The following is a 15,061-nucleotide window of genomic DNA, read 5'->3' as shown; positions in this document are numbered from 1 at the left end:
TGGCTGAGCATGCAAGCCTACAAAACCTTCTCTAGGTCTGAGTGAGGATCAGAGGTACAGTGGTAAACAGGCATATCCATCTCTACCTCTCCAGATCATTGACCCCTCATCTTTGGGACCCTGCGCTTGAGCAGAAGAGCCTCCTTTTAAGCTTTACCCACATGTCCTCGGGGGCCTTAGGCTCCCCATGGCAGGGCCTCCTTTGGCCTGAGGTGACAGTGTACGCAGCAGTATGGGTAGAGAACAGCTGGACAGCTCCAGTCCCAAGGAAACCCCCACTCAGTTTACCAGGGAGCTCTTCCCCCAAACCCAGGGTTCCATATATGACAGGGCAAAGAGCTGGGAACTCACAGGAGAGGGAGCTTGCTCCCCTCAGGGTGAGCTGGGGTCTCCCGACTGGCAGGATGGAGGCCACAGGGGTCCTGAGCAAGACAGAGGAATGACCGCGATGCATGCCCTGGGCCCAGTCCCTGGCATCCCAGCTGCCCCCTTTAGCATCCAGGGTGTGGGAGAGGAGCAGCATGAGGAGGAAACTGTTCTTGCTCTCTGGTGGAGTCTGCCCCTCTAGTGGCTATTGTGCGGTGGCCTTGACGAGTATAAATAGCCTGGGCCGTCCGGCATCTTGAAGCTGGTGCCTTGAAAGTGTGGAGCTGAGGCCTTGTTGCTGGCTCATCTCTCTCAAGACTGCAAGGGCAATGATGGCAGGATTGGTGGGGGGGAGGGGCTGGTCTTCATGCCCTGACAGTGTGTGTGTTGGGGGGGGCTGTATATGTGTGAGGGGAGCTGCAGGTGGAGCAGGGAGCCCTGAGAAGGGCTAGAAAGGGACAGACACGGGCTGGCTACTGCACGCCTGGGTACTCAACCCACCCTTCTTGGTTCCATCACGAAGTCCCCAGGGCCCTGTAACCTGGATCAGGGCCTTGCCCTACCCTTCCTGTTCCCTGGAGCCTTCTTGCTGACCCTCCCCGTTTCCAGCCTCGGAGTCTTGGAATGTGCTGCTCACTTTGCCCAAAGCTCTCTTCCCCCACCTCTGCTTCTGGCACAGTTCCCACCTGACAGGGCCTTAGCAGAAATGTCACCTCCTAGGGAGGCTTCCCTCACCTCTATTCTCTCTCTAAAGCTGCCCTCCATTCCCTCAAAGCAGCCTGTCTCTCTTTCATAGCACTGACCACAATTTGCACTCGAATATTCGTTTGTTCATTTACTAGTTCAAGGGCCAGTGCCTGTGTGGTCACCGTTGAGTCTCCTGTGCCCAGCAGGTCGAGCACACGCCGGATACCCCATAAATACTCATTCCATCGAGGATCACCCCACTGCTCCCGCTGTGGAGTGAGGGGCCAAGGGGCCCTGCTCCCTCGGGTCGCCCCTGAAGGTTCAGGGGCAGGGACAGGAGGAGGCTGGCTTGGGCTGCCCCGGGCCTGGCATGGCCCAGAGGCAGGTTGGGACGAACTCCCTGGCTGCTAGGCAGGGCCAGTCCCTGGGGCCTGCCTAGGGCTGGGGTCACGTGGGCTGCAGTGGCTCTGAGAGGGGCCGGGGCCGACCCATGCTCCTGTGCACAGGCGTGGTCTGCGACTGTCCTGGGGGCTTGTTGGCCTCATCTGAGGCACCAGGGCCCAGGTTCACGTAGGCTGCAGGCAGCTGCACGTAGTGGTCCCCGAGCAGCCTGGCGACCACATGCTCCACTTCCTCCACCAGCACCGCGAAGGTGGGTCTCACCGCGGGGTCCGCAGCCCAGCAGCGGTGCATCACTGCATACCTGTAGGGGGAGGGGCGTGTCAGAGCAGGGTGCATCCCCAGCTGGAGATTCCGGGCGGCCCACCTGCCGTGAATCCCCAGGGGCAGGCCACACAGGGATGAGGACAGGTGACAGGGCCTAGTGCCGAGCGCTGCCCAGTCAGGGGCGGCTCTTCTCAGCCTGCGGATCGCTATTCCAGTCCTGCCTCCCCACCTGGCAGAGGCCCAGTTGCCCCGAAGGTTAGGAGCTTGGACTCCCGTGCCCGGTGACCTGAACAATGTGATCTTGGGCAAGTTCCTTAGGCTCTCTGTGCCTCTGGATCGTGCCCTGATCACAGAGCTGTTGGGGCAGAGGGTGGGAGGACGCGGGTAAAGTGCGTAGCTTAGGGCGCAGTTTGTGAGCTATCACAGTTATATCTTATGTCTTTTAGGAAGGAAGCCCGTGTCCAGTGAAATGGGGATTAAAAGTCCTGAGCCTTGGACGTGGGGGGTGGCCGCAGTGGCACCGTGATTCCCAAGCAGTTTTTCTCTGGGTTTGCCTGGTGGGTCCTAATAAGTGCCTCTTCATCTTGGAAATGCCATCCCTGCCTTAAATGACACTAAGTGCCCTACACACAATAATCTCCTAATTCTCAGACTTTCTGACGGTGTTACTGTCATCATCCCAACTTTACAGATGAGGAAACAGGCCTCGAGAGGAGAATGGACTTGGCCTGGTCTAATGGATGCTGTGGTGGTCCACCCAGATCCCAGTGGCAGCTGCCGGCTCTTGCTGAAGCCCCCCCTAGGAAGTGCCCTAGGCAGAAGAGAGCTGCCTTCCCCAAGCTCTCACTGTGACCAATGACTTATTAATGCCTAGTCCCGGGACCAGGCCCCTTGATCTAAATTTTGTAACACTCTGAAGAGCCACCCCAGATCAAGCAGCCGCTGTGGGATGGGCTACAGCCTCTGCTGCATCACACAGCATGGCAGCCCAGTTTCTCCCCCAGCCCAGTCCCGCTTCCCTGGCCCCCAGTCTACCAAGAAACCCCCTGTACATATACCCTCCTGCTCAGAGGCTCTGTCAGGGAACCTGACCCGGCGGGGCAGACGGGCAGTAAAGGTGATTTCCCTTACTTCAAACCAGATGCACTAGTGAAATGAATAATAAAGATCAAACCCAAGGCAGGCAGGGCCAGAGGAAGGGTTACTCATACCCTTTTGGAACACAGCCTGAGACAGGAGTCATCAACCACCTTTACCTGTGACATGGTTCTTCCTGTTCTAACCACAAAGCCCTGGGCACAGGCAAGGCCCGCGTACCGCTTCTGCAGCTGAACCCTCGCATAGACCCACCGGGCAGGCACGGGGACAATGCAGCTGCCACCGTGCCTTGGGAACAGGGAATCTGAAACTATATTCAGTAGGGAAAAATTCTGATCTGGAGATGTGGAGGGGGCTAGTGTGGGAGCTAATGGAACCTTTCCTTGAGGTTAAGTGAATGGAAAAGATGGAAAACAGGCCCCCTTGGCGGGGGTGGGGTGAGAGGAGTGCTGAGAAATCAAATCACTGGCCTCAACCCAGACTCTGAGTGGGGAGTACCGTTACCATGGCAACCATGATATCCTCCCAGCACTCAGGCCCAAATTGGGGTGGAACCGGTCCACAGATGAGGAAACTGAGGCCCAGAAAGGGGCCCTTTCCAGGTCGACCAGAGGATCAGTCAGAGAGCCAGCCGAGAGCTTTGTCTCCTGCTCCTCCCTTGTCTCTGGGGCCCAACTCCCTCCCACCTCCACCTCCACATACTCACAGAGAATTGGGACAATACTCAGGCTGGGGCAGGCGCCGACCCTGGGCCAGGTATTGAGTGAGGTCAAAAGGGTCAATGTGGGGGTATGGTGGGGCGCCCCGTGTCAGCAGCTCCCATAGCAGCACACCAAACGACCACTGTGGGAAGGGGAGAGGAGGCTCAACTCTTACCCCAAATTTGGGGGCAGGTGGGCCCCCCAGGTCCTCTACCCCCCAGAACCCTCCAGCTGGAAATCCATCAGAGCCCACTCCTCAATACCTCATAAGCATCTTCCCTCAGTCTCTTCTCACCACTGGACCCTGCCCAGAGTTGGGCCTGGGAAGGCCCTGTATTGTCTGCAAGGAGCCAATGAGTTCACAGCCCCCTCGCGCCCTGGCAAGAGGAGTCCATCTTAGACCTGCTCCAGAGGTGGGCAAATGGGCTGTGGGGGGGCTGCTCAGCTTGGGGAGTCCTGGGACTCAGCTCATCAGCTGGAGCTGAATGGGCAAGGCCGAGTGCTCTCCCAGGACACTGAGGCCTTGTGGACTCTGGGACAGGTGTGGCCTCACCACGTCAGACTTGGTGGTGAATCTGTAGGTCTGCAGGCTCTCTAGTGCCATCCATTTGACAGGGAGGCGAGTGTGGCGGTGCTGTTGAACACTGTAGTACTCCTTGTCCAGGACGTCTCGGGCCAGGCCAAAGTCAGCCACCTTGACAGTAAATGACTCATCCAGCCTGAGGGTGGGAGGGAAATCACACTCTGGACTAGCCCCCACCAGTCCCTGAACCCATTTGTTCCAGGCCTTCACAGGGCTTCAGAGCCACAGTGTCCAATCTATGCCTGCACAGGGCAGGCAGGAAAACAGAGGGCCAGAAAAGGGTAGACATGCCCAGGGCTGCACAGCAAGGGCTGGAGTGGGGGCCCTTCCCTGAGGTGCCTTTAGGCAGCTGCACACCCTGACGCCCTGCCCCCCTTGCTTCACCCCAAATGTTCTGGCCCCTCACATGCAGTTCCGAGCAGCCAGGTCCCTATGCACAAACTTCTGCTCTGCCAGGTACTCCATGCCGCGGGCTACCTGAAGGCCGAAGCTGATGAGGTCCTTCACTGTGGGATTCTGGGGGCCACAGGTGAGTCAGTAAGCAAGGGCTTAGCAACGCATCCCCAACCACTGCCCCCGTCTCCTGACCCCCTCCCCCCGCCCCCACCTGCCCTGGGCCACCTGAGCACGGACCCGCTGGGGAGAGCGGATGAACTGAAGCAGGTCTCCATGGCGCATGTAGGGAAGCAGCACACGGGGCAGCCCTTCCGGTGGCAGCACGATACCGATGAGAGCCAGCACGTTTTGGTGGTGCAGACCGCGCATGAGCAGCCCCTCGTGCAGGAAGGCCTCTACCTCCTGCACCTCCGTGATGCCTGCAGAGTGGCTGGAGTCAGGCTCAGACCAGGGAGACCCTCTGCCAGGGTCAGATGGGGAAATGGAGAAGAAAGGTCTCCTGCTCCAGGTCACTCAGCAGGGTGGGGGAGCACAGCAGGGCCGGGGACCCTCCTGGCCTCTTCCCCACTTACGACTCAGCGACTTGATGGCACAGTGGATTCGATTCTGGTCCTCGTCTATGTATTCTCCGTGATAGACAACTCCAAAGTGGCCTGGGGAAGGGGAGATGGTGAGGGCGCCCCAATGGCCTGGGGTGCACACCACGTGCTGACACTGGCAACCAAACCCCAGAGCACCAGCTGGCCAATCTGACATTAAAAACAAGCAGCAGCTACACGGTGACAGAGCCTGCAGCCCACCCATGCCCACCTAATCTGCCCCGGAATCCACAGATGAGAAAATGGAGGCTCAGAGAGGTTCTGTGGTATTCCCAAGGTCACAAAGCTTGGTGAGAAGGCCAGAGCAGAGTCCTGCCTAAATGTCCCTTGAGCCCATGCCATCTTAGGACTCCATCTGTGCCCCAGCCCCACCTGTCTTGGCCCACACACCTTTGCCAATGACTCGGTCACTGTGGGTGACCACCCGCTCATGGGGGATCAGCACATCCTTGACTTCGGCCAGGAGCGCAGAGTCCAGGTCCCCAAGCTGGATGGACGCTGTCCGCAGCAGTGGGACGCAGGACCCATCCCCACTGTCTGAGGAGGACGCTTTGTGGTCCCGGGTGGTGGAATCCGGACCATCCAGACCATCGGCGTCAGGGGCTGCTGTGGAGGAGACGGAGTGAGGGGCCTGTGGAGCCAAGGGTGTGGCTCGAGCTCTCAGTGCTTCCCCCATCTCACCAAGGCCATTTCTGTAGTCAGAGCCCGAGCGGAGCACAGGCAAAGGCACGGCTCCAGCCGTCCGGTCCAAGGATACCAGGTCGCCTGGGTTTAGAGACAGGACTGTGGAAAGACAGCCCTTGGTGGCCAGCCTCTCCAAACACCTAGAGGCTGCCCTGTACCCAGGGGGTGTGGGCAGACCGCCAAGGCCTGGGCGGAAAGAGGATATAGAGACTTGGAGAGGCCATGGTTTGGGGGTACAGGCTGAGTCGGGAGGGGAGTGGAGAGCTCACCTAGCTGTTTCCTCCGCCGGTAGCTGAAGATCAGCGCAGCGGCCAGCGCAGCCACAAGCAGGAGCAGGGCCAGCAGGACACCAAGGAGTAGCCCCTGGGGGACCCCCTCCGGGCCTGGCCGTACCACCCTGCCCAGGATGTGACATTCATCATCCACGCAGACCTGGGGGCAGGTAGCAGCTCAGGCCCAGCCTGCAAGCCCCGGCCCACGTCTCCCGTGGAGGGCCAGCTGAGCTGCCTACCTGCAGGGGGACACCGTCCTCGTCGAGTTGCAGGGAGGGGGGCAGGGGGCAGATGACCACATCTCCCCGGAGCTCATGCTGGCAGCTCTTACCATCCACGGTCACGTTCACATCCACACAATCAGCCACCGCACCCAGCCCAATATACTGCAGAGACAGTCATGAGGACTGGCCAGTGCCCCCATCTCCTCTGGGAAAGGCTTCAGCCCTAACCCTCCACCATCCCTACCTTCCATCCCCCACACTTACCTCAAACTTAACGGCATGCTCCTCAGGCTTCAGTGGGGCCAGGTCAGTGCTGGGGGCATGTGGTGGGGGCAGGAAGCGAAAGCCTGGCAGTGTGAAGCCAGCAGCTCCGTCCCCCTGGGCGCTCAGGTTCCCTGTCACCCACCCCTGGGGGCTTCGGACCACATATTCGGGCAGGCGGCACGAGTGCTGCTCCGGGAGCTGCCCCTCACACTGCTGGGGCCCAGGCAAGAGTGGTTAGCCAAGCATTCCATCTCCGGCCACCCCGGTCTCCTCAGCCCAGCGTGGGGTAGAGCTGGAACTCAGGGGACCCATCCAGCCTTCTTCCCTCCTGGCTAGTGCCCGCTTGGCAGCTGCCCGTGCCCACTCACCCTGTTTTCCACTGCCCTAAGCCCATCATGGAATGACAGCACTAGGTGCCACACCGAAGTCAGATGCTGGCCACGGATGGTGACGTGGGAGCCACTGTGGAGCAGAGCAGTGTGGTGGGCTTGGGGTGCTCTCTCGGGCCGGCTCCCTCATTCCTAGGAGACCAGAGCGGGCAAGGGGGTGGCACTTACATGTAGCCACAGTTGGGGCTGATGCCCAGCACAACAGGGTCTTCCAGGTAGCGGAAGTTCCAGGAGCCAGGCACCACAGCACCGCCCACCTGTAGGTGAATGGGAACGCTGGCCGTAGCCGCCCCAGGGGGCGTGGTGCATAAAAGCTGCCCCTCGATGACCCTGCAGAAAGGGGTGGGGGATTGGGCTCAGGATCACCCTCCGTGATGGCCAGACCTACCTTCTCCAAGGGTCGGCCAATCCCTCCCAGTTCCTCTGTTGGTCATCCCAACCTGCCCATACTCGGTGGGTCTGTTTGAAGATGGGGCCATTAAGTCTTCCAAGAAGGAGGGGCGGGAACACGTTCCCCACAGCCTTGGTTGGAGCTAATAAACTCTGCGATGGGCTGTCTTGCCATCCCCAAACCACCTCTGGGCTGGAGGGGGCAACAGACCCTTCTTCCTGGACCTGCTCCCTACACTGACCATGTGACTGAGCTCTCCTCTCTCTGCACTGGCAGGATCCAAGTCCCACGTGGTAAGGGTTCTCCAGGGAGGGGGGCGGGTGCCCTGTAGCCTCCCCTCCCCTGGCCTGTTGGCACTTACCGTTCCAGTGGGCACTCAGTCCCATTGACCAGCACAGCCTGGCTGGTGCCTAGAGACAGGCCCTTGCCTTCAAGGGTCAGGTGGGTGCCCCCTGCCCGTGGGCCAAAGAGGGGTTTTACTGCTGTCAGCACCGGCTCCTAAGAGAGTATGGAGGTGTCTTAGCTTGGCATAAGAGGCCTTCCACTCCAAGCCCCTCACTGCCCATATTGCCCGGCTGGCCAAAGGCACAGACAAGGCAAGTGGCCTCACCATGAAAGAGAAGCCTTGTAGCATGGAGGTGCCATCTATCCGGAAGTGCTTGCCTGGGGGCATGTTGGTCACGGTGAGGCTGATATTGGCGGGTCCAGCTGGCTGCATGCCTGAGGGCTCCACCTCACACTCAAGCTCCTCTACAAGGTTTTTCTGGGGCACTGGTCTAGGGCAACAGGGGAATCCAAGGTCAGTCAGGGGTCACACAGGCTTGGCTGCATGCCTGCCACATATCAGGTCTCCTCTGAGGCTAAAGATGGCATCTCTTCACGCCCCTTCCTCCAGGGTAGGCAGGATCTGGTGAGGCAGGGACTAACCTTGCCCAGTTCCACGACTCAACAGATGGGTAGGGCATATATAGGCTCAAGAAGGGACAGAGATGTCTCCTCAGACACCAAGCAGCCAGAACCACTGCAGCTTGCCTCCTACCTCCTTGCCCCCAGCAAGCAGAAGACAGGGTCTCAGAGGGAAAGGGCTGCTTGGTCACCCCTGTCAGGGATAGGAAGGGCAGAGACCAGATTACACCTGAGGTTTGAACTGTCCAATCGGCAGGGACTTTGGCCCACGGTGACTTGATGGGTGCCCTCACGCATCAGATCAGCAGGGTTCAGGTAGAAGTTGGAGCCGCACAGGGTCAGCCTTGTGCTGCCCCTTCGGGGTCCACTCTGCGGGTAGAACTGAAGAGGGGGAGAGAGCCTGAGTCCCTTGTGTGGGTCGGGGCTCTCAGCTGTCTGCTTTCCCCAGAGTTTTTGGTCATGCCCTTGCTTGCCCTCCCTCCAGTTCCCTAGGTCACTCCCTAGTCCTTACTCAGGCACTTTTCTGCCTCCAAGTCTCTGCATGTGCCATCCTCTCTGCCAAAAATACCCTTCTTGGTGATACTGAGGACATTCCAGTCCTGAGGATCATGGTTAAGACATGCTGACCCCCCGCCTGGGTGACTCAGTTGGTTAAGCGTCAGACTCTTGATTTTGGCTCAGGTCATGATCTCAGGGTTGTGGGATCAAGCCCCATGTTGGGCTCCACCCTCAGCAGGGAGTCTGCTTAAGATTATCTCCCTCTCCCACTCCCCCGCTCATGTGCACACATGCATGCGTGCTCTCTCTTAAATAAATAAATCTTTAAAAAAAAAAAAAGAAACTAAAAGAAATAGTATTAAAAAATTTTTAAAAAGACATGCTGAGACCCACCCCAGGCCCAGCTTGTCCCACCCTTACCTGTGCCTTGCCAAGCAAGCCATACCTCAGTAAGCTCAGGTAGGCAATGATCCTGTTGCCAGGAGCCAGGACACTCCTTCTGCCGGCCACACATGTCTCCACACCAGCCACAGCCCATGAAACGCTGTGCCCGCAGACAACTCCCACAGGTGAGGAAGTGGCGGCAGCCAGGGCCCCGGATAGGTACCTGGAAGACCTTGGAGTGGTAGACAGGGGGCTCAGGGGTGCTGGGAGGGGGAACCAGATCCCATTGACGCCCTGGTTATTGTAGGTCAGGGTGGCAGGATTGGATGGAGGGGCTATGCTCCCACAGTCCTGGCCCCAGGCCTGACCCCAGTCCCACCTTACCTGGTCCCCAGAGGCAAAGAACAGGTGGTCTCCAAGGCGACTGACATCTCGTTGCGTGGGCTGCCCATTGCTGCCCAGTGAGAAATTGGACACATACAGCAAGTAGTTGAGAGATCTGGCCAGTTCCACCTGGGACAGGTTAGCTGTGAGCAAAATGGAAATGGGGATGGGGACCCAGGGACAGGGAGCCATGGAGATGGTGGGAGTCCTACCTGCAGGACGCGCCCATCAGCTGTGCCCATGTGGGCCACTGTGACATTGTCGAGGCGTGTCACGTGCAGTGCAGTGACCTGCACTGGTCCTAGCAGCCCGTTGAAGAGGTCCACACGTAACAGGCTGCCGCTGACCAGCAGAGGGAAGTGATGGCAGCTGGTGTTGTGGCTGGGGGCCTCCAGGCCAGGCTGGGGAGGGCCAGGGAAGGGGTCAGGGGTCATCACCTCTGTCAGTAACCACAGCAGCCCAAACCCCCAACCCTTACCTAGCTTAGCTAGATAAGGCCCCACGCCTGCCACTTACCTGCCCCCTTCCACCTATGGGTCTCTCAGAGGCAGTAAGGCCAGGAAAGAAGGCCCAGGCTAGAAGACCGGCTTCTCCCATGCCTTGCTCTGACCTGCCATGTTCGTTCTGATAATGACTTAGAGTCTTACAGGCCCAACCCCATTCTGTCCTCACAACCGCCCTATAAAGTGGGTGCTCTCACCACCCCCATTTTGCAGATAAGGAAATGGGCTCAGAGTGTATTTGGTCACTTGTCCGGGGTCTTAAAGCCTCTCAGGAGTGGAGCCAGTAAGAAGTCCGAGCTCTTGACCAGTCCTCTTCTGCCCCCTGCCGGTTATGCCCTGCACTTCAGCCTGGGCTTCCGTTTCCGCTCCAGCGTAAGGTGGCTAAACTCTGAAGGTAATTGCGGCAGCATGGGACTGGTAACATGGTCCTTCTCCCTGAGATTCCAAAGATCTTCCCGCACCTCCAGCTGCTACCTGGATCCCCTTCAGGGTACAAAAGGGAAAAACCAAGGCCTGAAGCCTAGGCCCCAGGGATTGTGAGACACCTCTCCCCTGCTCTTAACGGGAAGGTGTTTGAGGGGCTGCACTTAAGGCCGCAAGGCAGGACTGTGGAAGCTTCTGAGAAATCAGATCAGGGTAAAAATGCAAGGTATTGGAGGTGAGTGCAAAGCGCAGGCAGGGCTAGTAGCCCTAGCTGCTTGGGACCTTCCCTTGCTAGCCCTGAGGCTCCCATCAAACCAAGTATGCTTAACCTAGTGCTCAGACCTCGGTGCTGATCAGGAGCCCTAGGGGTGCAGAGCTGGGCCCAGAAACTCTACACGCTCTTCATCTGTAGCCCGGGTGGGTGGGAACTGGGATTCTGTCCTCAGTTGAGGCGGGGGAAAGGGGCCTGGCCTTCGCCGGAAGCCATCCAGGTGTTTTCAGCATGACTCAGGGACAGGTGAGGCTGCGGGGTGGAAAGGAGGCCCTACTCCAGTCAGGGCCACACCCCTGTCTGCTTGCTCCTGGGTTCCAGGGCCTTAGCTCTGGGTTTCCAGGCTTGTCTATGAGCCCATGGCTCCTGAAAACATGACTCAAGTGTCCAGGGCCCCACAGAGGAGGGTGACTGCTCCAGACTTAAACCCTACCTGAACCCACAGAGGGCAGGTGCCAGATAAGAGGCCCACAGGCTTCCTGAGGCCAGCCACAATCAGACACAGTGGGTGTAGCCTGGAGACTATGTGCCCCGTCACCAGGCAAACACAGTATAGGCTGGTTCACACACCTCCCAGGGGCCTGGCCAGCTTGTGAGCCATCTTGAGATTAGTCCTCCTAGAACCTGGCACTGCCAACTCATGCTGGATGTCTTCTGACCTACTGACCACCAGCCAAGTCAGGGAGAGGTTCTGACTCCCTGAGGGAAAGCGAGGAGGGCAGGCGGGGCTGCCCAGGCCCAGACAAGGGCTCTCTACCCCTAGGGTCTCTGCAACCCAGAGAGACTCAGCTGAGGGAGTGAGGCTGGAAACTGCCCACTCCTCGCTGTTTGTAAGTTCTCCTCCCACATCTGAGGCATCAATAAGAGCTAGAAAGGAATCAGCGGGGAATGTCACAGAAGGGCCAGGGCCACAGGGCAACCAAAGACTCTGAGAGCAGTGCCTGTGAGTCAGCTCACTGAAAGACCACTCCTCTAAGGCTGTTCACCCCGTTGCCTTGGTTTAATCTCTTATAAGCTAGGGTAGGACTGTTTCAATGGCTCTAAATGGTCGGTTTGGGTTTTATCCTCAGCATCTTTTAACAAATGTCCTGTTTGTCTCTCCTCCAGCTCCCTGACACCATGGCCGGAGAGAACCTGGGTAGGGTCTGCTGGAAAGAGCCCCCAGTTCAGCATGGACTGGGAGATCGCCTGACTGGGGTGAGAAGGGAAACTGGAGCAGGGCCCCAACTATAGTGGAAGAAAGCCTGGGACTCCTTCATGGTGAACCAATTCCAACCACCCCCTCCTAAGGCTTTACTCATCCCCAGATGTTTACAGTTGCTTGCACAAGACTGGGGTGAGCCTCCTGGAATTTACAAGAGCCAAGCCGCCTCCACCATGTCCTACGTCCACCCCATAGAGAACGCCCATAGAGAACAATCGGGAACGAGTGTGTCAGTGAAGCCCAAGCCATGCAGGCTCTCAGACAAGCCCCCAAACTTCCAAGGCCCAGGAAGCTCCCTGAATTGGGGGTGGGGGCTTTCTCTGACAACTCCTGCCCCACCCTCTTTGGAGAGCAGAACAAAACAAGTGCTTCCAAAGGGAAAACAAAACTGTGTTGGTGAGTAGCTGTATCTGTGTGACTCTGTTAGCATCTGCCGTGTAGGGGGCTGTTTCTCTGTGTGTGTGCCTGAGGGAATGTGTGGTGGGCCGGCAGGAGGGGATCCCATCCTTCTACCCGGAGTTTGGCAGTGTGTCTGCCAGGGACAGTTGAGATGCAAGCCGGTTCTCACACAATCTGGGAAACCACCTAAAAAATCAAAGGCCATGGTAACTGAGAGGGTGAAAGAGCAAAATGGAGGAGCAACAAGGGCTAGCCTGGCTGGGAGGTGAACTTCCAGGGTAGCCTGGGCTTGGCTGATCCCCGCACCCCGGCACCACTCCACCCCGCTGCCCCAGTACTAAGGAACTGGATGGAAGAGAAAACTTGTCCCCTCCTGCCCTTTCCCCTCTCAGCCCCTCTCACTGGATTCAGCCACCTGCTCCCAGGTGAGGGTCCCTTCTTTCTGCTCACCGGGTTGGGGCAAAAACTGGGTGACTGGAAGAAGTTGAGACCTCGCTGCAGGCCGTGGAGGACAGGAGACTCACAGCAGCGCTTCACACCCTGCTCAATGAGAATGTCCACCAGGTCGATGGGAAAGGCACAGACGACAGAGTTGGGACTCACACCGGGGCTGCTGTCTCTCCGAGCCGTGAAGACTCCAAATAGCACTTCTTGGCCCTCGGTGATGCTCAGCTCCATGGCCAACCGGCTGCCCACGGGAGCGGTGTGGGCGGCTCTCAGCACCGGATAGGGCTGTCCTCCCTCAGAGGCCCTGCGGCGCCGGCGTTTGGGCGCGAATCGGCAGTCGAGGACCAGCTCACGGTAGTCGCCCAGGTCGGGCTCAGCAGCGCTGAGCCGTGCCAGGCGCGTGTGCAAGGCACCCGGGGCAGCTGTCTCACTGACTCGCTGCACGGTCAGGAAATAGACAAAGTCCCTGGTGCGGAAACTGTACACGTACTCGATAGGGTAGGAAGTGAGATGCTGGGGCAGCACCGACAGTGCTGCAAAGCCAGGTGCGAATCCTGAGGCATCGGCTTTGAGGCGCCGGATGGACACTGAGCGGGGGCTGAAGCTCGCGGCCACTGTCTCATCCAGTGAGGATGCCGCGTAGAAGTAGGAGGCATGGCCCTGCTCAACCACGGTCACGACGGTACCCAGAGGGCTGGCCACACAGTCAGGGCACTCCTCAGGTTGGTTGTGGTGGGCGGAGAAGAGGCAGACTGGCGGTGCCAGGTGCAAGGCTGTCCCTCGGGGCTCAAGCTCGTGCAGGAAGCAGCGGCCATGCAGGCTTGAGCCACAGCTGACCAGGGCGGGCAGCGCCGGCTCCAGCACCAGCACCTGTGCATCTGTGTCTTCCTGTGGGCCGTGGGGGCCCGGGCCACAGGCTGCACATGTCTGGCAGCCAGGGTCCCCAACAGGGCCCGTGGCCAGGCTCTCTACTGGCTGCAGGCCAGGCCCAAGCACGTACAGGCGATTGCGTGTAGCCACGAACACGGCGCTCCCGTCCTTGCCGCCCTCGTAGGTCGTTATGGCCTGCACCGGAGCTCCGGCCGAGAAGCTGGGCACCTCGTACTCCACGTCAAAATCGCGCAAGGCGGCGAAGGAGTTGCGTGGGCACTGCCAGGACCCGCTGGTCAGCAGCGGCGGCAGCAGCAGCAGCAGCAGGAACAGTGAGGGCTGGGACGGCAGCGGGAGAAGCTCCATCCAGGCCCAGCTGGGCCCCGCAGGGACTCCTGCAGGCCTGGGCCTGGCTGGGAGCCGACTGGAGGGAAGTCGAAGCTGGGACCCGCGTCCAGAGCCGGTCCTGAGAGCCCTCCGGCAGCTGAGCCCCGCCCGGGGCTACCGTGACGCCCAGCGCTCTCCCCTGCCCTCGGGTCTGAGCACCTGGCACCAGGTGGACACACAGACACCGCCAGGGAACAGAGAAGCCGCCTCACCTGCCGCCCCAGCTGCCGCTCAAAGCCTCAGCTCAGAGCAAAGTCGGCCCGAGGGCGCTGGGCGGGGCGGGCGGGGCCAGAGTGTGGGGGCGGAGCTGTAGACGGGGCCTGTCGAAGGCCTGGACTAACCGGTCCCACCACCCACCCGACTCTCCAGGCCCTCGCAGGCCTGTCACCTACCCTTCTTGGGCGCGTTTTTCTCCGTGGCGTGTGGGTGGGTGTGCGTGGAGTGGCCCAGAGAGAGGTAAGGAGGCCTGAGCCGTCCCTCACGGCCCCCCAAGCCCGACTAGGCTGAAGTGAGGAGGGAAGGGGGCCCAGCACCAGTGAGGGTTTGAGAACCACCTGGCTTATTTCTTCCGTTGTCACCGGTATACAGCAACACGCGCAGACGCTGGTTCCCGAACAAGGCCTGGGGGCCCCTGAGAGGCCAAGAATGTGTGGAAGACCAGAGGGGAGACGTGGGGCCCTCCAGTGGTACTGCTACCCTCTCTGGTCAGGGGCCATGGTTCCTTGGGCCTGCCCTGGGATGTCAGTGCCAGGATGGTGTCGGAGGAAGGTGCGTTGCACCCTACCTGCCCAAGGCAGTAGGGCTTATGTGTTGGGGCCTACCCTGCTGGCTGGACATTAGAGTCAGAGAAGAGGCAGCTTATGTGGAGGCCCAACCCTTGCTCTGGTACCTCCGCGGCTGCCTCAGTCTGCAGAATTTGCAGGATGGGGATAACAGAACACAGGGCCGGCCTTCTTTGCTGGCTGTGCTCCGGTCCCCCCTGCTATGGGGGGAACATGGTCTTTCACAGGGGACCTCTAACCTGCTCTGTGAGCTATGCTGGGCCTCCGTCTCTCTGTCTCTGAA

General features: G+C 59.5%; 1 protein-coding gene across 8 annotated transcripts; it reads right to left on the bottom strand.

Annotated features, from left to right (window-relative positions):
- Positions 1 to 1,373: 1,373 nt before the first annotated feature.
- MST1R (macrophage stimulating 1 receptor) lies at positions 1,374 to 13,975 on the bottom strand. Of its 8 annotated transcripts, none has more exons than XM_088022177.1 (20): positions 12,743 to 13,975; positions 9,705 to 9,893; positions 9,493 to 9,621; positions 9,170 to 9,340; positions 8,454 to 8,607; positions 7,931 to 8,091; positions 7,682 to 7,818; positions 7,098 to 7,259; positions 6,909 to 7,002; positions 6,541 to 6,750; positions 6,292 to 6,438; positions 6,050 to 6,212; positions 5,778 to 5,879; positions 5,487 to 5,699; positions 5,070 to 5,150; positions 4,735 to 4,916; positions 4,508 to 4,617; positions 4,072 to 4,237; positions 3,524 to 3,660; positions 1,374 to 1,756 (listed from the first exon to the last, which is right to left on the bottom strand). In XM_088022177.1, exons 1-20 carry the CDS (start codon positions 13,973 to 13,975, stop codon positions 1,501 to 1,503), a joined length of 4,197 nt encoding a protein of 1,398 aa, XP_087878303.1. In that variant the 3' UTR covers positions 1,374 to 1,500. The 8 variants fall into 8 exon arrangements, with proteins under 8 accessions (XP_087878303.1, XP_087878298.1, XP_027980322.2 ...); XM_088022172.1 differs by having other exon boundaries at positions 4,723 to 4,916; positions 5,487 to 5,747; positions 7,931 to 8,096; positions 8,456 to 8,607; XM_028124521.2 differs by having other exon boundaries at positions 5,487 to 5,702; positions 7,931 to 8,096; positions 8,456 to 8,607.
- Between the last annotated feature and the right edge of the window lie 1,086 nt (positions 13,976 to 15,061).

The sequence above is a fragment of the Eumetopias jubatus genome, unplaced genomic scaffold, assembly GCF_037043125.1.
Source record: "Eumetopias jubatus isolate StellerSeaLion01/CBP00866 unplaced genomic scaffold, mEumJub1_p1.0 scaffold_1, whole genome shotgun sequence".
In the NCBI taxonomy this organism is placed as follows: Eukaryota; Metazoa; Chordata; class Mammalia; order Carnivora; family Otariidae; genus Eumetopias; species Eumetopias jubatus.
The sequence above is the reverse complement of the archived record's forward strand: the minus strand, read 5'-3'. Positions and strand labels throughout refer to the sequence as shown.

Bases quoted from the DNA above. Each gene is read 5' to 3' on its own strand.
- MST1R (XM_088022167.1), bottom strand. From the start codon at position 13,975: ATGGAGCTTCTCCCGCTGCCGTCCCAGCCCTCACTGTTCCTGCTGCTG. The intron at 7,819-7,930 runs GTGAGGCCACTT...ATACTCTCTTAG, and splicing joins TACAAGGCTTCTCTTTCATG to GAGCCGGTGCTGACAGCAGT. The intron at 1,757-3,523 runs GTGAGTATGTGG...CTCCCCCTACAG, and splicing joins GAGTATTGTCCCAATTCTCT to GTATGCAGTGATGCACCGCT.